The following is a 26,400-nucleotide window of genomic DNA, read 5'->3' on the forward strand; positions in this document are numbered from 1 at the left end:
TAATAATAAATTACTAACCTTATCTTCGTTATCTCCTCCGCGATTTCTGCCAGTCGGCTCCTCTTTCGGTGCCTTCGTCTGCTCTGCGGGCCCTTCGCCGCCTCAACCTCCGCTTTCTTCACGTGCCTCGCTTGCCTTCACAGCTGCAGTCTGTATTCTACGTTCGCCTCAGCACCCAGCTCTCGCCCCGCTTGCTTGCTTCTTGCCTCCACTTGGCCGCCACCTTAGCTGCCGCCTAAGCTCCTTCTCGCCGCCACCTCTTCTACGGCCACTGCGAAGGCCACTCCACCTGAGTCCCGGCCTAAGCTCCTTCTCGCCGCCTTCGTCACCTCGCCTTCTACACGGCCTCCGCCTTCGTCTGCATAGCTGCAGTCGAAGATACCGTCATGGATCTCGTAGTCCTTGAGGGTGATGTGGTCCTTGTAGATGTTGTACCACTTCTGGATGCGGATCTTCTCTGGGCGAGTGCCCATCTGAGCGATGCCGCCTTCTCTGCCCGCTTAGCAGCTGCCCGGCCACTTCCTTCTTGTGGCCGCCTTACCACCACAGGCGCAACCGGCAAGTCAACTTCACGCCTCCCACACGGCCTTTTGCTGCCCCGCCTCCAGCTGCCAGCAGCAGCTGCCCCCACTTCGCAAGCTTTCTTCTGCAGCCAGCCGGCCGCCGCCACGCCGTCTCTTTCGGCCTCCTCACCACCGAGCTACTCATCTCTGCTGCTGCAGTCGCCTTGGCTCCTTTTAAAAACCAAAGTATAAGCCTTTGAAGTAGTGTCCTTACTATAATTTGCCACCATCCAAGACAACACACAAAGAAGGCATGTGCAAATAGGGTAATATATATTGGGTATGCGTAAATTTATAAGCTTTTTGTGCTTAAGTTTTGATAGAGTTAATCTAGTAAGGTCTCAGAAGTGTGCTTTATATAGATTTTGAATCTTACAAAAGTGATCTTGATGAAAGGGAATGGCACCGTTTACTTGCTTGCTTGCTACCTATGAATCTATGTGAGGAGTGGGAAGTAGAAAAATTTCTTTTATTATTTTTTACTAATTACATATTAGCGAAAAGCATGAAAGCATGAAATGACAAGAAAAACAATCAATGTAAGCATAATGAACGGTACTTGAAAAAGCATAAAAGCAATAAAACATAAAAAACAATGCGGGAGAAACCTCAACCGCTCAACGGGTTTTTCTTATCCTAACCTTATCCACTCACACCGGGATCGCACACCCGAACTTAACCTAATCACTCAATGGTTTTGCAACCAAAAGAGGAAATAGTGGTGTTTTCCACACACTCTCAACCGGATTTGAGTCTTCTCCCCGGCAGCGGCGCCAATGGAGAGACGGAAAACTCTCTCACTTGTAGTAAGAGTAGTATGATCCACATGTAGCTCAATCCAATGAGATTTGCATCCCTTTCGGAGCTAGGGATTCAACCTGTACCGGTGCACAAAAGCTTATCCATTTGATGGAGAGAATGCTAAGAATACTACTACCATTGGCATAGATTTAACACACACACAAGCTCAATATTGCTATTGCTCACTCACTCATCATCCCACTCATTCATGCATCCAAAACAAGAAGAAAGCTAAGCTATTGCATACACAAGATCAAAGCATTCTTCATTCTCAAACACTCACTTCCCTAGCATGCACACAAACCTTGAAGCTATCAACAAGAAACATGCACACTAGAGAATTGACATGAGAAGAGAGACAAACATCAACTCATTGCATTGAATTAACAAAAAAAAGAACTTACAATAATGTAGATGGGGAGAAAGAAGAGCTTGCACCTCTATGGAAAAAAGAGGGAGAGCTAGTCTCAAGAGAGCTCAAACATGAGTTTAGCCCAATGTGTCTAAGCTCTCAAATGAGCCACTTTTTATACAAAAACTCTAAAACTCCCAAAAGTTTCCATGTGGGATTATTGTCAAGCCCACTCCCACACTCACCTACAACTTGGAACTCTTTACAAGAGCCCTAAGCATCTTTTTGTTGCATCCTTGCATTGATCTTCACTCGTCCACTCGTCACGCAACAGCCATACAAAGGAGGTTATGGCAAAATTTTCTGAAAATTTGTGAAAGAAGTTTCATCTTTATTTAATCAAAAAGAGTAATCCCTATCGTTAGAGTATTCTAAAAGTGTCATTTTCATTCATGCATAGAAAGATGCATATTGATTAATTTTTATAAAAGAATGATTTTCAATAGAATTAAATTCTATGTATAAAAAGATACATATTGATAATTTTTTTATTATGAAAGTGTTACTTTCTTCATGATGGATTTTTATGCATAAAAGAATATTTTTTTATTATAAAAGAGTTACTTTCATCATATTGATTTTTATGCATAAAAGTATGCATAAAAGAATATTTTTTTATTATAAAAGTGTTACTTTTATCATTATTGATTTCTATGCATAAAAGTATGCATAAAAGAATATTTTTTATTATAAAAGTGTTACTTTTATCATTATTGATTTCTATGCATAAAAGAATATCTTTTTATTATAAAAGTATTACTTTTATCATTATTGATTTCTATGCATAAAAGTATGCATAAAAGAATATTTTTTTTATTATAAAAGTATTACTTTTATCATTATTAATTTCTATGCATAAAAGTATGCATAAAAGAATATTTTTTATTATAAAAGTGTTACTTTTATCATTATTGATTTCCATGCATAAAAGTATGCATAAAAGAATATTTTTTTAATTATAAAAGTGTTACTTTTATCATTATTGATTTCTATGCATAAAAGAATATTTTTTATTATAAAAGTGTTACTTTTATCATTATTAATTTTTATACATAAAAGAATATTTTTTTAATTATAAAAGTGTTACTTTTATCATAAATGATTTTTATGCATAAACATATGCATAAAAGATATTTTTTTAATTAAAAGTGTGATTTTCATCATAAATGATTTTTATGCATAAACATATGCATAAAAGATATTTTTTTGTATATTAAAAGTGTGATTTTCATCATAAATGATTTTTTTGCATAAACATATGCATAAAAGATATATATTTTATATTAAAAGTGTGATTTTCATCATAAATGATTTTTATGCATAAACATATGCATAAAAGATAATTTTTTATATTAAAAGTGTGATTTTCATCATAAATGATTTTTATGCATAAATAGATGCATATAGAATGATTATATTTAAATAAGGGTTCTCATAATCCTCTATTTAATTTCCGCAAAAAATGAAAAAATGAATAAGTAGATAATCTGTGAGAGAAGAAATGCTACCGTTTCATATTCACTAAGATGGTAATGAGAAAATTCAATTAAACTATTGAAGTCGGAGATCGAGATAAATGATTATTTTATTCCTCATAAAGAAATTCATGTTTTAGAAATCTGTAAGCAAATATTCATCGAGCAAAATTTAGAAAAAGAGAAATTGAAATAGTACCTTTCGAGAAAGATAGTTTAGGAAGAACCTTTCCAGACCCAAACTCTGATTCAGACTATTGACCAAGACCTAATTCCTTCGTCAATTTCAATCAATGACGATGTGCCCAGTTCAGAAAAAATGTACTCAAATCCCCCACCGCATCTGAAACTAAGACTTTTGATTTTGATCTGAGGATCAAGTTAACAGAATTCGAGGAATTCTATTTAGAATTCGGACCTGGATCTAGAAGTATTGAGATACAGATTTAAGATTATTCATGGTTTTCAAACAAAATCAAAACTGAAAACTTGCATAGAAACCCTGTTTTCTTAAAGGACTGTCTTACACCAGAATGCTGGAGGGAGCATTTGGCATATATGTTTATCTAAGGGAAGTTCGATTACAACAGCTGGCGACGGGGAGTGTTCGAGGGACAGCTCACGCGGCAAAAACCTGCCCAGGTCTTGACCAGCCTGGGTATGGTGAAAAATGGTGTGCTTCCGGTCTGATGGGCGAGGGCTGACAAAGCGGTCCCTAAGTGAAGTACCAGGACACCTAGGAGGATCCTGGAGGGTTCTGGCCAGGTGATGCATGACTCGCGGTGCTTAGGACACCCATATGTATGTCAAGGAAGATATATATATGTATGTTGACGAAATGATTATTGTAATCTGTTATTGGATCTCGTTGTTGACCAGCTGGTCCCAACGGAGAGTCCAGAGTGGTACTGTTTTTGTGAAACAAGGGATTGAATGGAAATTTTGAGTTATGAAATCTGTGATCATATTTGTTTTGTCAATAAATTATTTTTTATATTAAAAAGAGGAGTGTGTGCGTATCTGTTTTCTAAAGCTAAAGTTAAGAAAGGCATTTCAATTATGGGTGGGTGAGTACTTGTTTGGTTCTACCAATTCCAGTGGTAGGGTGGTGGCTAACCCATGGCTAGAATCAGTGGAATTTTAATAATCAAACTGAAAAATCTTAGGATTATGCTAGGATTCGAGTAGGTAGTTAATTCCCTGATAAATTTCTCAATTGAGTGGATCAACGGCTGTGCCTGATCTTGATTAGGAAAAAAGCATTGCAATTACTCAGATGATCAAATTATATCAGTGATAGTTTCCTTCTATCTGGTTTATTCAGGTGAAGGATAGTTTAGAATTGATCTCGTTAGAAAAATAAAGTTAAGGAAATTCAAAAAGGTGGAATCGTCCCCGCTTTCCGGGCATGGGAAACTTTCTCGGTTTCGGTTTTCGGAGTGACCACCAGCCTAGTCACGTGCCCGGACATTCGTGGTGGGCGAGGCCCCGAGTGAGAAACCTTGCCCCACGCATGAGGGGGCTGCTTTCGCTGTCAACCTACTGGGAGTCCGGTGCACGGAGGGGGCAGAGGGATCTCACATTTCACATCCATTTGATGCATTTCCCAACCATTTGCTGCAGCCATAGCAATGGCTGCTCTCACTGTTCCCATCTTTGCAACTGGACTAAATGTTTCATCATAGTCCAAGCCTTGGGTTTGTGCATAAATCCTCAAACATTTTATCCAAGAGCCATATTGCTTCTCTACAAAAGCTTTGAAGTCCATAAACTTTCCCAACACTTCACTTTTCTCTCTGAGAAAGTAAATCCAAGTCATTCTGCTGAAATCATCAATGAATGTCATAATATAAACTGCCTTTAATGGATGGGTTTTGTGCAGGACCCCATACATCGCTATGAACTATCTCAAGTGGCCTGCTACTCATGTTGCCTTCTCTAGGAAACAATAACCTCGCCTGCTTTCCAAACTGACAGGCATCACAAACATGCATATTGCCATCATACTTGAATCTAGGCAGCCCACTAACAATGCCTCTTGCCTGCATGTTCTTTAACCTTTGTATGTTCACATGTCCAATCCTTTTATACCACATGTCAATGTCCTATACCACATTTTGGCTTTTAGAGAACATGGCTGATTTCAACTTAGGAATCCCAGCATCCAGCTTAAATAACTTGCCTTCTTTCTTGCCTTTGGCAATAATGACTCTACATCCATTTTTGAAATCCTCAACGAAGCAAACATGCTCGTTTGAAATGAACCTGTAATCCTTGTTCCACCATTTGACCAACTGAGACCAAGCTTTTTGTAATAGAAGGCACATACAAGACGTCTGCCATAGATTTTGTTTCACCATTATGCATAACCAATGGTACACTTCCAACATGTGTGATAGCATGTTGGGTATCATCTCCTGTCTCCACATAGCCTTTCACATCCATAGGCTTCATATGCTCAAACTATTTGACATGACAAGTCATATGGTTCGATGCTCCAGAGTCCATATACCAAGGGTCATCACTTTCACCATTCGACATCTAGATCCCACAACATGTTTCATGCAAACAAGTGATTTGCGCTGCCGTCATTTACTGCTTGATGCATAATTTCCACCATGTTATGCATAATGTCCACCATGTTGTGCTCTACCCCCTCTCAAATCAGTTTGTTTGCGGAAACAATCACGTGCCATATGACCAAATTTTCCACAGTAATGGCATTCCACATTTTGCATAGATGTTTGTTGGCCTTGCCAACGTCCTCTACCACGAGCATTACGTCTGCCTCTCTGAGGTGTATATCCACGACCACCTCTTGCACCATATGTAGGCTGAAAATTCTATTGTGGTGACCTGTCCTGCCACCATCCACGACCATTACCACGGCCACGTGATGCAAATCTCCCCCTGCCTCTAGATCCCCTTTGTGAATAGAAAGCCTGATTTTTGCCATTATCATCATGGCTACTAGATGCATCATGAAAGGAGTCACTGAGTTTGATTTCCTCAACAAGCAAGAGTGAAACCAACTCATCAAAGTCTGGTAAACCTGTACTCCGAACCGAGATGGATGTATCAAAAGTCTTATACTCCTTGCCAAGACCACGCAAGGTAATGTCTACCAAATCATCATCAGGCATGGAGGCATTGATTGTTGCCAATGCATCTGCATACTTCTTTATCTCTTGTACATAATCATGGATGCTCCTTCCTTTCTGTTTCACATTATGGATCTATTGTCGCAACAACTAAGATTTGCGAGCACTAGTGATTGTATCAAACAGCTTTACCAATGTATCCCATGCATCCTTGGGATTCTCAGCATCATGTATATGTATGAGTATAGCATCCAAGATACATATAGACAGATAATGCAAAACTTTGTATGCTCTTTCTGACCATTGCTTTTATGAGCTGTAACCTGTTGCTGTGTAGGTTGTCGGGGTAGTTCCAGCTCTGGCTCCGCAGCACCTATAATAAGATTCCAAAAACCTTTTCCCTTCAGAAAACTTTTAATCCTGTACTTCCATCCCTGGAAGTTCTTCCTATCCAATTTTTCACCCACAATTTGTACTAGATTGTCTGACATATTTGCTCAATATGCAAATGCACCTTCCGCACACGTCCAAATCTGTAAACAAGCCTTTCTCAGCTCAACCACACTCTAACAAGTGTTCCAAATACTCCAAAGTAGTCAACAAACTTCACTTTTGATGTAGAAAATCAAACTGATTGCATCCAAAATGAACTGGCATACGCAGTCCAAAGTACCCTGTTTTGGCGCGCATTCCAAGGCTTTAAATTGCAATGTAGTGGTTCAATCAAGTTTGGATAACTTGCATTGACACCTAAACAAGCTCAATGTTGCATATCAACACCAACCAAGGTGCGTACTTACCAATTTTGTCAAACCCCCTTCTTTGTTTTGAGAAAAAACAAAAAAAAACTAGTAAAACCAGTAGTAGAATTGCTCTAATTTATTCAATGCTTGTCCAAATTGAGAGACCAGGCATTCATTAGCTTAGCAATGATGTCCACTAACTCCATGTAAAAGAAATTAGAATAATTGTTTAAGATGAGAGATTAGCCAATTAATCACACTCTGTTTCCTTAATCACAGTAGACAGCCTATTTAATCAGCTCATTTCTAGCTCCATAAGCCATAATTGCTCTAACCAATCATATAGCAACCTCCTTGGGTTTGTGTATTACACAATTGCTAAGCAAAATTTGGATTTAATCAACCACACAAGTGGAATTTGGCCTCCACTTATCAAAAATATGAGAAAATGCTATGTTTTTGCTGTATGATCTGCGTCGCCTGCTCCTGAGGAGATTTGGGCTGATTGTATTGTCAATTGAGAGTATATTTAGTTGACTAACACTCCAAGACATGTGTACAACCCATCAATTTGCTGATTTTTACAAAAACTTGCTCTAATTTCATCCACCAAGTGACTCTTTTTCTCTGTTTTGTGAGAGGTTCAAAAACAGTAATTTTTAATCATTCAAATGCATCATACTTGCTCCAAATTCACTGTAGGGCTTGCACATGAGTTGCCAATACATTAATCCTTGTCACATACATGTTTCATTGCTGGATTGCATCTATTTTCATAATACATCACCGCTTCCAAGCTCCAATGGAAAGCTTGCAAAAAACCAGAATTTTCTTTTGCTTTGGGCAGCCCTAATTTGCCTTGTTTGTGCTTGAATCACCTACAATCCGCTCAAGGGTGTTTAGTAGTCCTTACCCGATAGGCCAAGCTCTCAGATCTGATAGAAATCAGTGTGCTCCAAGCTTCACAGCATCAATGGCGAGCTTCATAGCTTTTCTTCATAGCTTCTTCTCCCTCTTCTCTCACTCACTCATAAACCCTAATAGAGAGCACCAGGCTCTGATACCATGTTGACAAACAGGTAGAGGGAGAGGATACACACACAGGAGCAAACCCTAATGTATATTGCAAACCCTAACCATAGAGGGAAGCCATCTCCCTACTCACCCAATGCATAAAGCCATAATCCATAATACACAACACACACTATGTGTTGTGTCCACACACAGCTAACCTTAGCTAATGTCCACACACTATGACCAGCTAGACGCGGTCATTTATGTCTCACACATGCTGCTACCTAACATGCCAGCACATAGCATAGCTGGCACACGCTGACATCGAGCTTGAATCTCAACAAGAGGCATGCCATGCGAGAGAGTCTGACATCCAGCAGGTAGGTTTCTCTTGTACGTAAAAGAGTTATAATTAAGGCCCAAAGTTATGAATTTCTTTAAGTAATACCTAATGAGAGAGACTAATCAATTATTTGTATGCTTTACTTTTTGAGTAGGCTTAGATTGAGGTAGAGAGTTCTAGAGCTGAGGCGGAGCAGCACATGATTATGAGGCAGATTACACAGCATAGGATAGAGGAGTTGATGCTACATGTTCGGGAGTTCTGTAGATCTTCAGATGTGATAGTTACTTGCCTCTATATCCACCATGGCCTGTTTTACAGAGGTTTTTCAACGATCTCTCCCTCATGATGCACCACCATTCCTCTGTGACATCTGCTATGCTCTATGCGGCCTGAGGACATTGACAGTACTGGTGGATATGCTTTGGGATGTGGACATTTTTTCCATTTGTCTCGCATCACCTAGGAGCTAGTACGCTTCTCAACATGTCCCTCTTACCTCGCACACGTCGACCTAGCGACATACAGAGTTTTGGGCATTGACGATCTTCACCTAGGCTTTGCTCGAGTAGATGCTAGGACTGGCAAGCCACTTGATTTTACCTCAGCTACTAACTACTACTGACTCGATGCTCCCGATGACAAAGATTAGGAGCCTGAGGTACCTCCAGAGATTGAGTGGAGTGCACACAAGGTTGATGCATACCAGAGAATCCTTCACTCACGAAAGCCACCTCGCAGCACACGAGCGTGTGGGTGGTGCTGGTCCTAGTGGCACCTTGGGTGATGGTGCTAGCAGTAGTGCTGCTTCTCATCATGAGCAACGTGTCCTTACAATAGAGGAGCTTACATGTGCAGAGTGGCAGGCACGTACCATTGCTAATTACAAATTTTGGATCTAAAGACAGAGACGTCTTGTAGTAGCACGATGTAGAGAGAGGGAGAGGGGTATATCGGCTTATGGGACTCATTAGCTCTCGAGTACACCAGCACCAGCTTACGATCTTGCCTTTGAGGCAAACCTCCCCATAAATATTCGGTGACCCTCACAGTCGACAGAGCCTCCTCGACATGCACAGCAGCCTCCTCGACACGCATGTCGACCACTAGTCAGAGATGACGATATTGATTGGGTTCCCGTTTTGATAGTGACTAAACTTAGACTAGCTGGGTTAGCTCACTTACTTTGTACTTAGATTTATTGGTAGTGAATAACCTCAGACTAGCTAGGGTAGCTCATTTTCATTATGCCTTGATCTTTTGAGTTAGTGGCTAAACCCAGAGTAGCTGGGTTAGCTCACATTCTGATCTACTTAGTTTATGTTTATATCATTATGAGTTTTTTCATTATTGAGGATCATTACAATCTAGTTTGATGTTCATGATTTCTTGATTTCTTTAACACTTTAGCTATCATATTGTTTGTTGAAAATCCCCATGTCATTGTACCCAAACATGCTCCGAGGGGACCAAACCTTGCGAGCATGTGGGGGTGGGTCCCCCCCAGATGCTTCTAAAGTTTAGTCTCCATTTGGAGCATGTTTGGGTTAGCAATTAGCACCCAGTGTGGATTTTCCACTCTCTTGGTGCTTGAGAGGCTATGGAAAATCCCGCTCTTCCCCATACCATCGTACCAAAACATGCTCTGATGGTGGGGACCAACAAACTTTGCATGCATGTGGGGGTGGGACCCACCCACATGTTTACAAAGTTTGGTCATCGTATCGAAGCATGTTTGGGTTAGCAATTAGTTCCCAATGTGGATTTTTCAAGTCTCTTGGTGCTTAAGAGGCCATTGAAAATCCCACTCTTCCCCATACTGTCGTACCCACACATGCTCCGATTATGGGGGGACCAAACTTTGCGAGCATGTGGGGGTGGGTCCTCCCCACATGCTTGCAAAGTTTGGTCCCATCAGAGCATGTTTGGGTTAGCAATTAGCGCCCAGTGTCGATTTTTCAAGTCTTTTGGTGCTTAAGAGGCCATGAAAAATCCTGCTCTTCCCCATACCATCGTACCCAAACATGCTCCGATGCGAATAAAACTTTGCGAGCATATGGGGGTGGGTCCCGTCCACATGCTCGCAAAGTTTGGTCCCTCCATCGGAGCATGTTTGGGTTAGCAATTAGCACCCAGTCGAAGTTTTCAAGTCTCTTGGGGTTTGAGAGGCCATGGAAAATCCCGCTCTCCCCCATACCATGGTACCCAAACATGCTCTGATGGGGACCAAACTTTGCAAGCATGTGGGGGGTGGTCCCCCCCACATGCTTGCAAAGTTTGGTCCTTGTTGAAGCATGTTTGGGTTAGCAATTAGCACCCAATGCGGATTTTTCAAGTCTCTTGGTGCTTAAGAGGCCATGGAAAATCCCACTCTTCCCCATACCATAATACCCAAACGTGCTCCGATGGGGACCAAACTTTGCAAGCATATGGGGGTGGGTCCCTCACACATGCTTTCAAAGTTTGGTCCCCCTCTGGAGCATGTTTGGGTTAGTAATTAGCACCCAGTGCAGATTTCTCAAGTCTCTTGGTGCTTAAAAAGCCATGGAAAATCCTGCTCTTCCCCATACCATCGTACCCAAACATGCTCCGATAGAGGCCCAACTTTGCAAGAATGCGGGGTGGACCCACCCCCATCGGGAGCATGTTTGGGTTAGCAATTAGCACCCACCAGTGTGAGGACTTTTCAAGTCCCTTGGTGCTTCAGAGGCCATTGAAAATCTCGCTCTTTCCCATACCATCATACCCAAACATGCTCCGATAGAGACCAAACTTTGCGAGCATGTGCGGGTGGATCCCCCCACATGCTTAAAAATTTTGGTCCCCATTAAAGCATGTTTGAGTTAGCAATTAGCACACCCAGTGCAGATTTTTCAAGTCTCTTGGTGCTTAGGAGGCCATGGAAAATCCTGCTCTTCCCCATACCATCGTACCACCCAAACATGCTCCGATGCGGAACAAACTTTTCGAGCATCTGGGGGTGGGTCCCCCCCACATGCTTGCAAAGTTTGGTCCCTATCTGAGCATGTTTGGGTTAGCAATTAGCACCAAGTGCGGAGTTTTCAAGTCTCTTGGCACTTGAGAGGCCATGGAAAATCCCGCTCTTCCCCATACCATGGTACCAAATATGCTCTGATGGGGAACAAACTTTACAAAGCATGTGGGGGTGGGTCCCCCCCACATGCTTACAAAGTTTGGTCCCCATCGGAGCATGTTTGGGTTAGCAATTAGCATCCAGTGCGGATATTTCAAGTCTCTTGGTGCTTAAGAGGCCACGGAAAATCCTGCTCTTCCCCATACCATAATACCTAAACATGCTCGAATGGGGACCAAACTTTGCAAGCATGTAGGGGTGGGTCCCTCCCACATACTTGCAAAGTTTGGTCCCCATCGGAGCATGTTTGGGTTAGTAACTAGTGCCCAATGCATATTTTTCAAGTCTCTTGGTTCTTAAGAAGCCATGGAAAAACCCGCTCTTCCCCATACCATCGTACCTACACATGCTTTGATGGGGACCAAACTTTGCAAGCATGCGGGGGGGGACCCAGCCCCACATGCTTGTAAAGTTTGGTCCCCATCGGAGTATGTTTGGGTTAGCAATTAACATCCTGTGTGGATTTTTCAAGTCGCTTCGTACTTAAGAGGCCATTGCAAATCTCGCTCTTCCCCATACCATCATACCCAAACATGCTCAGATGGGGACCAAACTTCGTGAGAATGTGGGTCTTGGAAGAGACTTCAAGATGTTCAAAACATCTATAGACCTTGTCTCGAGATAGGTCACTAAACTTTGAGGAACTTATGGTAAAGATTGAAGAACAAATACTTGGGGCAAGCTCATCAAAAGGAGATTAGAGTGATAAAATTGCTATATATATTGGTGATGGAAAAGCCAAAGGAAGAGGCCAAGGAAGGGGGCATCAAGGCCAAAGAGGTGGTAACTTTAGAATAGGCCAAGGTAGCAATAGCCATGAGAACCCCACAAATAGGGGAGTTAAAGGAACACTCAAGAGGATAAGGTGGCAGTAGACAATCCTCAAATTGAGGAGGCTATAATGGAAAAAGAGGAAAAAACAACAAAGATGCTTATAACTATTGGGGCATGATAGAACATTGGGCTCGCCGATTGCTATTTGAAGCAAAGAGATATTAAGAATGATAATTTGAAGCAAGGAATTGCAAGTTGATACCCTTTTAAGAAATCATATCTAACTAATCCACTAATCTTATAAATGTTAACCATAATGTCTTCAATTACATAGTTTTTGATGGTAGTTAGATAAATATAGATGATGGAAAAACATTTAAGAAAAAACTAACAATCTTATGTGCAGTTAAGTACACTTATCTTTATGCCATCGACACAAATTCATTACTCATGCATCTATAAGAATTTCATTAGAAAAGTTTTTTCCAAGAAATAATCCTTTCATTAGTTATAGAAAAAAGCCCACTAGGCTACAAAACCCCTCTCCTGCTCATAAGAAGGCAGAGCAGAGATCCAATCAAGGCAGCAAGGGAGGCTCTCCCTAGGTGTAGAAAAGTATAAATAAAAGTACAAATAGCTGAGAGGCTATATCATACAATAGGAGGGGGGAAATCCAAACAGGTGGCCTGTAGTGCCAGCGGGGGGTACCCGCGTGTAGAGTATAGAAAGGGCCGCTGCACCAAGTGGTGTGGAAGGCCTGGCGCCGCAAGATTGCACGATCCGAGTTGCCCGGATGCGGTCATACTGTCTTCGTAGGGTGTGAATCAACTCCTACCAGATAGCCCAAACAGTCTCTGTTTTGCTGGTGGCTCCAGTCTTCCCTCCAGTCTTCCCTCAAAGGCCCTGAAACAACGGGCTCTCCAAGTGAACCATATGGTGAGGTTGCTGAGGAGCTCCCATCGTATATCCCTCTCCTATGTCCAGCCGATTGTCAAGAAATCCGGTGAAGGAACAAGGCGAGGCTGGGCCCCAATGAATCTGATGGCCTGGCTGTCCTGCTCTGTCTCATATCCCAGAGCTGGCCTTGACGAAGTCAGCCAAGCAGCGGCTCCCCACGTATACATGCCCTTTGGAGAGAGGGGGGCCAAAATACGTAGCATCCTCAGCCAAATCTGTTGCGCACCTGTGTTGGTGGACAGTCCCATTGGCAATGTCTCTGTGTCTCCAATGGGTGGCCACATCGGACGCAGGCCAGCGGAAGGCCACTGTAGACAACTGTGCAGAGCCCCTATGGGCAACCAGCCACCACTGGAAAGCCGAGATCCTACATGCCTGTCTGCTAGCCCAAAGCCTGGTCCAAAAATCCTACAGGAACTCGTGTGAGAGTCCTTGAAGCCGCCAGTGCTCTGATGCAGCTGGAAAGACCGTCCTCCTTGCAGTCAAATATATGCCTCCCCAAACGAACAGTGTACTAGAAAAAGGTGATCTCTGTGGCCTCGAGGGACGCATAAGGATCATGCCACTCGTACTCGCCAAGGTCCCACTGGCCAAGGGGCACGCAGCATATGCCCATATGCGCCAATAAGAGTCCACATCTGCAGGGTCTGGATCAATATGCCACTTCCGAGAAACGGCAGCCACTACCCGTATCCTCTGAAAGATGCACTCTGCAACCAAAGGCGACTCCGCCTCCACTCTCTGAAGTCTGCCCTCATCCTGTATCTTATAGTAGAGGCATCTACCATCCTCAGTGCAAGCTCTGACAGTAATCAAGATCTCTAATTGTGTAAAGGCTCCCATCCACCGCCGTGGGGCCGCTAGCTCGAAAGGCGTGAACGACTCCTCAATGAGTACCTCCTGAATGTCATCCCTCATAATCAGCCCCCTCTGAAGTGACTCAGCCTCTTCGCTTGGATCTCCTCCCGGAGATTGCAAAAGGCCTGCCAATCTCCAAAACTGCGCGCTGGGCCTGCCGCCGCCAATGGTCCCCAGGCTAGACGAGGCCGAGAACCCAGCATATGACCCTGCTCTGTGCGTACCACGGGGCTTCAGATGAGCGGCTGTCTGGCCCACTCCTCATCACAAGTGGGTGGTCTCTGAGAAAGCCCCGGTCTCAGCAACTCCCAAGCTCGCAGGATACTCAAGGAAAATCTGTCCTCCCCCCATCCTCTACTGAGGCCTGTCCTCCTCATCTCTCTGAAGATCCAGCGAATCTCTGGTGCCCAAGTGCCCCCTGCTGGGGGAGCTCTAGCCTGCAGCAGCCGCCACGCTGAAAAAGAAGCTCCTTCCAAGGCTCATCACCTGGAAGCAGCCCCCGAACAATAAGCTTCCCTAACAAGGCTCTACTCTGATCAGCTGAATCTATAATGCCCAAGCCCCCCTGGGCCAATGGAAGAGTAATAACTGCCCAAGCCCCCTGGGCCAATGGAAGAGTAATAACTGCCCAAGCAACTTTAGCCCGGGCCGGCTGACCATCCTACCTAGACCAAAGAAAGTTCCTGATCAGCCTCTGTACCTGGATGATGCAAGAGCTCGAGAAAATCCAGCAAGACGTGATATACCACATAGTCGCTAAAAGCACCTAATTTGTCACCACCACCCTCCCAGCCAAGGATAGCTGACCTGTACTCCAATATAAAAGCTTCTTTTTCGAATGCTCAGAAGAAGCGGGGCGATCTGCTGCTCAGGTGACAAATCAGGTCCAATCTGGCATCCCAGATATCGCACTGCTGTGCCAGGAGGAATCCATCTAAAACCCGGGTCTAGGCTCCATGCCGGAGCAAGAGCACTACTGATCCAAAAAGCCACTGTCTTGCGCCAATTGATCAATGCTCTCGAAGCCACACCAAAAACCTATAGAGCGACTGCTCTGCCCTCTGTAGATTGGCCTCCCAGCCATGCAGAAACAATCCCGTGTCATCAGCAAACCCAAAATCGAGCAGGTCCTCTCCCCCCCAGACTGGAAGCTGGAGTCCTCTCAAACCAACCTCCTCTTTGCTGTCAGATACATGCTCATAGCCTCTGCAAAGAAAAGAAAAAGGAACGAGGTGAGAGGGCACCCCTGATGACGAACTGATCTGGTCAACTCAAAACTCAGCCCCCGTCCTCCCGCCATCAACACTTGGCTACGAGCTGTGGAATATAGAACCGGCCCCAAAAGGTCCCAATAGTGCATAAAAAAGGCAGGCGTCAATCCATCCTCCCCAGGGCAACTATGACGCGGAAGGACCCTCAAAGCCAACAAGCTCATCCTCTAAAAGTGGCTCACCCAAAATTGTGCGCATACGATCTGTGACCCTCCTCTTTTGCACATGGGCCCACACAGTCTGTCTGCAAGCATGTCTGCAAAGCATCACGTGCCTCCGTGGGACTGGCTTCGCTGAAAGCAGGTCTTTATAGAACTCAGTGGCAATAGCTCTAATCTCCCCGGGCTCAGTGGCTAACGAGCTGGCGTACTCCTGCTCGAGCATGGCAGGGTTCGGTGATCTCAAAAAACTCCCAGTCACTCTATCACCAAGCTGCGTCCACTAAGAGGCTTGGTGGCGATGATAGTAGAACTCGTGTCTCTGCTCCTCTGCCTCTCTAACCTCCTGGCGTGCCTGGCTTAGTTGGGATGCCACCCACTCACATGTAGGCTACTGCTCCTGAAGACGCTACTGGAGTGAAGCAAGGCTACGTCTCAAGCAATGCTCCCGCTCTCGTGTCGTCTCTCCCAGCCGTGTCAAGGTTGTAGCGTGCAAAAAAGAGCTGAGCTCGATGGGCACTGGCCTACTGCATCCAGGTCAGAGCTCTGGCTATCATGCCATATCCTCTCAATGTCCTCAAAAAGACTGGGGTCTGTAAATATCCTCTCTGGGATCCTCAATTGCAACAAGCTGGTCTCCCGTGTCCTCTCCTCAAGTGTCAAAATAACTGGTGCATGGCCTGAAAAAGAGGTGACAACAGTGAGAATGCCAACGGAGCCACCACGCTCCCCGAACTTGTCGCCCACATAGAAGCCATCAATCCGTGATAGATTAGTCCCTCCCTACCGGCGATCCGCCGACCGAGAAAAACTAAGACTGTCCTGAGAACGGGAGAAAGCCTCATGCTGCCATGCATCAGTGATCTGCAGTGTCATACAAAATCGCTCCCAAGCTGCAAGCTTCGTGCCGTGCACTATAACATGACTGCCTCCCACCCTATCAGCCGAGTCCTCAAGCATGTTGAGGTCTCCCCCAACACACCAATGTGTGGCCTCGGGCAATGCATCTGTAAAACAAGGGTCCAGAACTCTGCTCTAGCACTAGCATGATTGGGCGCATAGACATTGAGCACACCAAAATGCTCATCGTGCATCCCCAGAATAACATACTGCGCTCTTCCAAGCACAATGACCCCGCGATCCACAATGGCCTGCCGCCATACATCCGCAATGACCATACATACTCCTCCTTGCCCACCCAAGGGGCCAAAACCTGCAGACCAAAATGTGTCCCATCTACCAGGCATCACCGAACCATATCTCCGAATCTTGCTCTCACTCAAGTGGTGCTCCTACATCATCAGAATATCAATACTGTGCCCAACCAGGCATCTTTGAAGCTCCTGCCTCAAACAACCACGATAACGTACATAGTGTGCATCACCAAGGCCCTGTACATTCCATGAGATGATCCTCATGGATGACCTGTTGGAGGTGGAGGCTGTCTCAACCATACGGCGGGCCTTCGCAAGCGGCTTGGATGGAGAGTAATCCCCATCCGAGAGGCTATGAATCTGCCCACCCGGTGTGCTGCAAGAGTCTCGGACTAGGCGCCAGTGGTGGCTGTGTCCCATAGCGACTGCCTCCCGCTCGGAGAGAGAAACCTCATGTATGCATACATAGCCAGGGTCTCACACTAGGTCTGCCACTATGCAAACCACCAAGTGTCGATTCTCGGAGGCATCCGCGGTATCAAAGAAATGTGCCAACTTCCAGAGTCGGCCTATCATGTCTGTCATCTCCAAATCTCTCACATGGTGAGAAAACTCAATTGCCTGTGTCTGCAAAATACTAAGAGCGAGATCTAGAGTCTACCACTCCCGGTCTCGCTAGTGCCGCAAAGAGGGAAGGAGAAGGCCACCGTTGAATCAAGTGCCTCCTCCCCTCGGGCCGGAGGTATCACCACATGAACTCTGATGGGTGCTGGCTCATGGGGGCCCTCCGCTCCAAAAAGACATGTAAAGGAGTAGTCAAAAGCCTGCGAGCGTTGTCTAGTGTCGAGACTACTCAGCCGACTGCGGATAGAGGATATCCGTGAAGCACGAATCGGCATGGTAGGTCTCCTCTACGGTGTACGAGTAAGGACAATGCTCAGTGCCCGCCGGACTGTAGGTGAGCGCCAGGGTATTGCCAGTGCCTCCCGGGGAGCTGAGGCGAGCGGAGGGGGAGGAGGGGGGGAGAAGGGGGTGGGGAAGGAGACGCTGAAAAAGCGGGAGCGGGAATGGGAGGAGGCGAGGGTGGAAGCGAGGTGGGAGGGGAGGGCGGGGAGGGGGGTGGAGGAGAAGGGGGGTGCTGGCATCTCCTGATCCTCAATCTACATTGGGGTCTCCTCTCCTGGAGGGGAGCAAAGTTGTTCCTCATTGGAACAACCCAATGATGCTGAGGCTATGTCTGCTGCTGCGTCGGTCTCTGGGCATGCTACTGTGGCAGCCTCCTTCTACGGTGCCCCTGTCTAGGCTGCCAACAATCAGAGGTCTCTGTGGGTTGAGCAGGTGTCCCGGAGGTTGCCTGCTACCGAGCCGCATCTGTGGGCGGGCCATCGGAGGTCTGCTGTTGCGGTGAAGGTCGGGGTCTCCTGCGAGGGCAGGCCTTGGCCAACAAGTGGCCGACGTTCCTACATATAAAACACTGGTTCGGGAGCCTCGAAAACTCCACTCTCAGATCGATCCATCCTCCCCCTATCCTAGGTAATTGAATGACCTTCGGAAGGGAGGAGATGTCAGGAACCAAAACTCTGACCGAAGGAAGGCCAGCTGCTCTAGCCACCACTGAAGCTGCTCTGGGGCAAGTCTCAAGCACCGAGTCCACCAATGATCCTATCCTAGAAAGGAGCGGAAGGTACGCGGCGAAGTCCAGGAAAGCAAACTGTGACATGGAATAGGCGCTCTCCTTGCTCGGCCCGCTCTACTGGGTTGAAACCATGCTGCCAATGTCTGAAAAAGGCCCGAGCGCCCCTGATGGCAAGGGGACTCATGGCTAGGACCTGGGCCATGCTCTCTGGGCTGTCTCAAACTCAATCTGGTAGTGTCCACGGCCCAGTTAACTGAACATCTAGGATCTTGATCACATCTACAAGGCGGGCCTGGAGAAGATCCCGGATCTCCCCTCTGCTCGGGCGAGTGCCAACTATACGGCAAATGGTGGAATGTGCCTGGAGGCGTTCCACCTCTGTGCGGTGAGGCTAACTTCCTCTTCTGGTGGCGAAAGAGAAAGCCTGATGGGGGTATCCTCAGGAGCGGGCGAGGGGGCTGCGGAAGAGTCCCTTTGAGGTGGGGTGGGAGGAACCTCCATCAAAGTCTGAAGCTGAGTCGGAGGGTCCTGCAATAACCAAGCTGCACGAAAAAGTGGAGTGGGGAGGGGAAGAGGGGGAAGGGCAGAAGACAAAGGGGGAGGGGCGGAAGACAGAGGACGGCGGAAGACAGAGGGGGAGGGGTGGAAGACAGAGGAGGCGGGAAACAGGCAGCGGGGAGCGAAAAAGGGGGCGGGAAAAGCGCGAAAGGGGGGCAGGGGCAGGCAGGGGGCGGGACGCGGAGAAAGGGGGGAGTGGGGGGCGTGAAGGAGACGGGGCTCAGACGGGGGCAGGCGAGCAGGGGCGATGGGTGCGAAAGGGGGGGCGGGGGGGGTGCGAAGAGCACAGGGGCGCGGAGGGGGGGTGCGAGCAGGTGGGGAGAGGCAAAGGCTCGAAGGCGGGGAGGGGGGGTGCGAGCAGGCGGGGAAGGGCGAAGGCAGCTCGAGCAGGGGCAGGGGGGCGAAAGCTTCAGCGAGCACGTCACAGATCAAGGCCTTGTTTTATAGTTACCAGATCATTTAGAAAAGCTTATTTATATTTACGTTATAAATATAATGTCTTGAAATAAATTAAAAATATAACTTTAAATGCCTTTTAACACATAATTAACCTTTTAAAAAAACGAAGAAGAATTTGTTTTGAAATACAAAGTAGTAAAATCAAGTCACTTGCTTGTTTGTACAAATTTGTAATAATATTTGCTATTCTCATATGTTAGTTGTATGGTATAAATGATGAATTTTGATCCAGTGCCATAGCTACAAGTTTACATGACATAAAAGTATATTAGATTGAAGGACGCATAATGCTTTATCTTTGGTAGTTCTATGATGTTTAAAGACTTACAACTCTATATATATGCATTGTCATTCCCATTGTATGCTTTTAAAAAATCCAGCATGTGTGACTAGAACTCATTTTGTGATATTGCATGTTGCATGAGTAGTCATAGCTAAAGGTATGTGGCTTTTAAATTTTCTCAAAATCCAGGCAAAAAGTCTACGAGGAACCAACTGACATGCTACTCCAAAGGATGTTCTTGATCATTTACTTTGACTTCATAGCATAATCATGCAAAGCTATAAATTGAATCAAATTTTTAATTATTGGAGATGTTTTACATAGAGTTTTTAGAGCTACACATATGAAGGAGTTGGTGAATAGAAGACGGTAACACTCATAAACTACAGATGAGTGGGGTGTAAACATTGGCCTTATTTTTGTGGGGACATATAGCTATTAAAAGAGTAGAGGGCACATCCACAATATTATTATGTCAATACAAAAGCTAGGGGTATGAAAGGAGATGCAAAAGGGATAGGAAACTAAAAGTAACCTTCATAAGTCTACTAGTCTTTGGTGCTAACAAGTGGCAATATTTCACCTAGTTTTAAGGTTGTTTTATATTGTGAAAATTCATAAATCTACAACTAAATGGCTACTTCATTTGAGAGCTAAATAATAGGAAATGAATGGGATGTATATGTGAGAACCTTTGTGTGTTTATGTGTGTATAATTCTAACATGCTTCTTAAGCTTTGGGGCGTTAGCATGATTTTTAGAGTCATTGTGAGTTTTGAAGTTCAGAGTTACGGGAAATGAAAGGATTACATGTTGGGAAAGTGAAATTGTGGGATGAATAAAGGGAGTAAAGAAAGTGATAGGCCAAGTAGGCATGCTAAAGAGGGTAAGGATTAATTATGATATGCTTGGAGGTAAGGATTGGCAAAGCAACCTTGGAGAAGGTTGGAGATGTACCTAAAAAAATAACCATGATAGGTACATGGAGAAGGTGAGAATCTTGGGGAAGGTCGAAGATGATGGGTGTAGGGAGAGTGTTTAGGCATATGCTTAGGTAGGTGGGTCAAGGTGGCAAACATAGATTTGGTTATGAGAGAGAGAGAGAGAGAGAGAGAGAGAGAGAGAGAGAGAGAGAGGCTTTACTCCCAACAAGTCAAAACTAAGGACAACAGTCAAGCTTAACTAATTTTGAACATAGTAATGATAGGGATACCCAACATTATTACTCTTGTAGAAGGCAAATCAACAAGCCTTTCTTGGAAATAAAACTAAAAAGGATGTTATTTCTCTGAGCAAGGAACGTGTGTGTGTGTGTGTGTGTTTTTCTCTGAGCAATGAACGTGTGTATCTATGTGTGTGTGTGCATAGTTGCTTTCGAGCTCGTTTTTTAGCATTTTGGCCATAAAATACTTGCAAAATTTTAAAATACTCGTAAAAAATTACACTAAAATACAAAAAACTGGTGCTCGTAAAAAAATCAAGCCTGACAAAGTGTGTGTGTGTGTGTGTGTGTGTGTGTGAGAGAGAGAGAGAGAGAGAGAGAGAGAGAGAGAGAGATTCAAAAGTAGAAATTGTTTATTTCTAGGCCTACCTAGTGAGTGAGCGTTGGAAGAGCAATGTGGGTTGGAAATTTGAAAGGCAATAATGCAAGTGGGGGCAAAGCAATGGGGACTCGGGGGGCGTGCTAAAGGGGGGACAAGCAAACAAGGGGGTGGAGCACGAGGGATGAAGACAAAGGTTGGTTTGAACTTTGAAGTTTGTGGGGTGGGCTAGGCTTTTAATGATGGAAAGGGATTTGATAATTGATTGGATTGAGGGGGAGGACCAAATTTCCAAAAAAACACATCAAAAATCCACATGGGCGGCCCAATATTTTTTTTGTCCGGCCTTTGTGTCAGGGTCCCCTTTTTCTGGCCCTAAGGTACCTACAATAACAATATGGGCCTTTCTTCTTCCTCTTCCAGTTCTCAATGCTCATCATCTTGTCAACAATATTGGCTTTTCTGCTGCCATTGCATGTTGCATGTTTGTTTGTTTCAATAAACCTTTTCCCCTCCCCCTTGGTACCACCCTCTTCCCCTCCCCCTTGGTACCACCCTCTGTCAAGCGCTCTCTCTCTCTCTCTCTCTCTCTCTCTCTCTCTCTCACACACACACACACAGGAGAGAGAGAGAGAAGGCTTCATGAAATCTCTCTCAGTCCCAGTGCCCACCTTGTTTTTCCTTACAAGGGTCCCCTCCCTCCCCCTCTCTCTCTCTCTCTCTCTCTCTCTCTTCCCACCCATCACACAGAGTAAGAATTAGTCCTACCATCCCCTTCATTGCATCAACATCCACCTGCTCTCCTTTCTGCTACCAGCAGTCACATTTCGGATATGATCAATGCCTTATCAAGCCTTAACTCTCTTCTCTTTCACATTTTTTTATATGCTTCATGCCTAATCAATTTGCTTCATCCTTTTAGCTTTCATGATTGAACAGGTGATCTGCTTACGTTAATGCCCCTCACCATGGTACACACACCCTTAATTGCATGCAATCAAATACTGCCTGGGCCCTGTACCCTTTAGGCTTTGAGAACCCACCATTATGACACTTCAATGCTTTCTGGGAGCTTCAATTATACAATTTCCACCACATCAAAGGGTTCAACCATACGCTTTTTTAACCACATCAAAGGGTTAATAATGCTATGGACATTGCATCTAGGCTACTAGCTTGAACAGTCAAAAATCGAGAAAACATTCCTTGCACAGTTTAGGAGGCCTTCTGCATATCTTTCATTGATTACTGTTGGAGTTGTCATGACGGTAAGAGCTTTCATGAGGAGGGTCTCTACCAGTAGTGTGGGCACAGAGCAATGTGTGAGCGAGAAATCTAAAGAAGTCTTACAATTGGTCACTCGGAAAGGGCCCCCTCTTACTTCTAAACAGGTAATTATTTGATGATCAATATGTGTCAATTCATATTCAGCTTGCTAATCACAATGGCATGAGTATATCCATTTATGGTTTAAAATCGGTTGATAATCTTGCTATAATTAGTGCTTGCTTGTCATTAACTGTTTAATTACAAGGCGGTGTTGTGATAATCTGATAAATTAACGTTTATAAATGGCATGGTTGATAATCTTGCTATAATTAGTGTGCTTGCTTCTCATTAACTGTTCAATTACAAGGTGGTGTCATGATAATCTGATAAATTAACGTAGGTAATCGATTTTTTAGCAGCTAGATTACTGCAACGATGCCTGCATTGGTAGATTTTTGAGATCGAAGGGCAACCACGTGAAGAAAGCAGCAAAGAAACTCAGAGGAACGTTGTCATGGAGGGCCGATTTTGATGTTGGTAATGCAAAGCATGGAAAGATAATTATAAAATTGAGCGCTAATTATGTGGCAATTAGGGTGGTTCTTTCTCAAAAATGCTGAACATGGGTGATGCAAAGTTTTATTTTGGAAAAAATTATGAACATATTGGAAAGGATTAGTGGAAAATTAGTGGCATTTGTCAAGCAATTGTTTAATTGTGGGTGAAATTATGGTGGTAGATTACCTCACAGCTGATGAGTTTTCTGCTGAGCTGGCTGCCGGCATTGCCTACGTGGCAGGGCAAGACGAGGAAGGCAGACCGGTGCTGGTAATTAAATAACCTCTGATGCTTGCTTTTGGCGTGAATTTTTCAAAAAGCTAGAGTTAATTTTTATTATTTTTTTCTAAAAAAAACTCTAATTTCTTATAAACCTAGAGTGAAATTTATAATAATCAGATTTTCAAGCATTACCGTTGATTTTTCCAGGTTAGTTTTAGGACTAATCCGAGCTAATCTCCTTGATTCCTGCAGATTGTAAGAATAAAATCAGAGAATCTCACAAGTCAAGCCCAAAAGCAGTAAGTGTCAGAAAAATTAAAAAGATAAAAAAGAAAAGGTGTCTATGAAATGAAACTGCAAGATTCTAAAAAAAAATTCCCCCAATTTCAAAACTTCAAAACTATATAGCTATGAATTTTGCAATTTTTTAAGAAAATGTGGTCATTACGCTTCTTTAAAAAAAGTTGTCTATGAAATGAAACTGCAAGATTCTTTTTTTTTCCCCCCAATTTCAAAAAAAAATCTTCATAACTTAATGGTGACATGTTTTATGATCTTTTGAGAAAAATGTGTTTTTTTTTGGGTGAAGACAGATGAAAATTTAAAAATTGCAGGTTTTTTTAATTTAATGGTTTCCACATTAACAAGATTTTTTTAATTTAAAAAAATCTATTTTTCGGTTGGGAACAGGTTGCTGCGGTATTTTGCTTTTACGATGGAGGTGGCAATAGCTGCCATGGAGTGCACAGTTGAGCAATGTGTGCTCATCATTGACACAGGTGACAAACACATTAATCACTCAATTAGCATAATCTTAGCTGATTAATGTCAAATATAATATTAGTCTAAACTCAATCACACAACCCTAATTAATTAACCCTTAGCCGATTGATGTTAAATATAAACCTACTCTAAACTCAATATTCACACAACCCTAATTACCTTAACTAAGTAGTATAAAGTTATTGATACTGGAAATTTTTTCCAATTTAGGTAGCCTTAGAAAGGGATCACCAATGCTCTCTACTTGTATGCAACTCTTCAAGGTTCTGAGCGACCATTACCCTGAGCGCTTAGCAAGAGCATTTGTGATGGATGCCCCTCCCATGTTCTACTACTTATGGAAGGTAATTAATATACTCCATCTAATTAAGCAATTTAATCTCTTATATAAGCTCTTTTGAATGAAGACTTGATTAAGGAAGGTGGTTCTGCTTAGAATTTTCCATGCCTTCATTTGTGTTTGTAGGTTTTTTTTTCCCTTCTTCTAGTAATTATTTCAAGGTTCATTAATATATTTTTCCTTTGAGTGTGTTGATGCAACCTTAATATATTTGTTCCAAAAGCCTTTGTTAAGGGGCCTTGTCTGTTAAATTCAAGTCTCAATATTTGATCAAAGCCTTCATCAAGGAGGCTTGGTATGTTAATGTGAGTTTTTCATGTGAAGCCTTAATCCGTCCTTGATATTTGATCAAAGCCTTCATCAAGGAGGCTTGGTGTGTTAATGTGAGTTTTTCATGTGAAGCCTTAATCAAGGAGGGGATTTGGGATTGTTGGATTATGCATGAAGGTTTAATTATTGTGTACAGACTTGGTGGGAGGTTAATTGTGTACACTTGTTTTATAAAATTGGTGGAAAAAGGCTTATGTTTTGTATGTGGGATTAATGTTTATTTCTTGTGATTTGATTGGGGATTGGTTGCAGGGGATAGGCTCATTTCTTGATCTTGGGATGAGGGAGGGTGTAAGGTTTGTGTATACAAGGAGCTACACAAGAGCACCAACACCAGCAGCAGCAGCAGCAGCTAGTCATCTCATAAGGGCTGTGAAGTCCTATACCAACAATGAAAATAATGTGGGGGAAGAACAAGATGATGATAATTACTCATCATCAAAGGCCAATAAAACCAAGTGCCACAATAATAATGCCATTACAACCACAACAATGTCACCACTTTCAAATGATGCAGGGCCTCCTGCTACAGGCGGCCAGAATGCGCGCACTTCGACAACCTCCTCCTCCTCCTCCTCCTCCTCCTCTAACAGTAGTGGGGCTGCCTTGCTCTCTGACAAAAGCAAATCAAAGTCCTTCTCCTTTGCAAACTCTTGGAAACCATCATCAAAAGAGCCCAAGAAAGCTATGGAGTTTAGGAGCTTCAGAGTGCAGCACACAAGCAATCCTCTATCATGCCTTCAACATGAACAACAAGAAGAGGAGCATGAAGGCATGAGTAGAAGATGGGGTGACACTGAGTCCAAAAGGCATGATTGCCATCTCCATTATCCTCACAATAATCAACTAGAGTATGCCCAAAAGCAAAAGACCCGGATTGATTTGTTTAGACCTTGCTACCTCAAATTCTTCAAATGCCCTTACAATGAGGCAGCTTATAGAGCTCGCATGAAGCCGCCTCTTGCAGGCCTCATCTCTATAATCTCCCCTGACCTCAACATTAAGCACCGGCCGGCCAGCTCCTCTCTTGAAGGAAAGAGATTAGAGGCCGTGCTCCATGGCCTTAATCTCGATTGATTAAATGGTAATCAAGTGCATCACCGTAACTGATCACATTACCTTCATACCTTTAACTAATCCATTGTTTTATGGAGTTAATCATCATAAGAAGGCCCCTCTTAATGCCTTCAGCTAAATAGGAGGAGCTGGCATGGCTAGTGCCAAAGGTCGTGATAAGACTTGATTTTCTCTGTACACACAACGAGGCACTCTTGTACAGTCTTGTAAAGTTAAGGTTTCTAACTCATCAAAGTCCGGCTAACTCACTCTATTAACAATGCTTTGCGTCTATGCGGACTACTTAATGATGGAAATGTTCTCTTTTCAATCGACCATTGTTTGTGTGTGTGTGTGTGAGAGAGAGAGAGAGAGAGAGAGAGAGAGAGAATATATGTCTAGGGCAGATAATTGAGCCTTCACAGATTGTGAGTCACTTGGGATATTTGCTAGGATGGAACAATACTCCTAATGCACATTGTGAGTCACGTGGGATATTTGCTAGGATGGAACAATACTGCTAATGCACATTGTGAGTCACTTGGGATATCCACTAGGATAGAACAGTACTGCTAATGCACACGTAT

At 44.0% G+C, this 26,400-nt stretch overlaps 1 protein-coding gene across 2 annotated transcripts; it reads left to right on the top strand.

Moving 5' to 3' along the window:
• Positions 1–21,722: 21,722 nt before the first annotated feature.
• LOC147640962 (uncharacterized) lies at positions 21,723–26,063 on the top strand. 2 transcript variants are annotated; one of them, XM_086816832.1, is made up of 7 exons: positions 21,723–22,646; positions 22,944–23,061; positions 23,264–23,352; positions 23,557–23,603; positions 23,995–24,083; positions 24,298–24,431; positions 25,010–26,063. In XM_086816832.1, exons 1-7 carry the CDS (start codon positions 22,518–22,520, stop codon positions 25,832–25,834), a joined length of 1,431 nt encoding a protein of 476 aa, XP_086672958.1. In that variant the 5' UTR covers positions 21,723–22,517; the 3' UTR covers positions 25,835–26,063. The 2 variants fall into 2 exon arrangements, with proteins under 2 accessions (XP_086672958.1, XP_086672953.1); XM_086816827.1 differs by having other exon boundaries at positions 21,865–22,646; positions 22,941–23,061.
• The last annotated feature ends 337 nt before the right edge of the window (positions 26,064–26,400 follow it).

Source organism: Cibotium barometz, chromosome 2 (assembly GCF_041138505.1).
Source record: "Cibotium barometz isolate CiBa-2024 chromosome 2, ASM4113850v1, whole genome shotgun sequence".
Classification (NCBI taxonomy): domain Eukaryota; kingdom Viridiplantae; phylum Streptophyta; class Polypodiopsida; order Cyatheales; family Cibotiaceae; genus Cibotium; species Cibotium barometz.

Coding starts and splice junctions, on each gene's coding strand:
- LOC147640962 (XM_086816827.1), top strand. CDS start 22,518: ATGACGGTAAGAGCTTTCATGAGGAGGGTCTCTACCAGTAGTGTGGGC. Junction 23,062..23,263: donor GAGGGCCGATTTTGATGTTG/GTAATGCAAAGC, acceptor TTATGGTGGTAG/ATTACCTCACAGCTGATGAG. Junction 24,084..24,297: donor TGTGCTCATCATTGACACAG/GTGACAAACACA, acceptor TTTCCAATTTAG/GTAGCCTTAGAAAGGGATCA.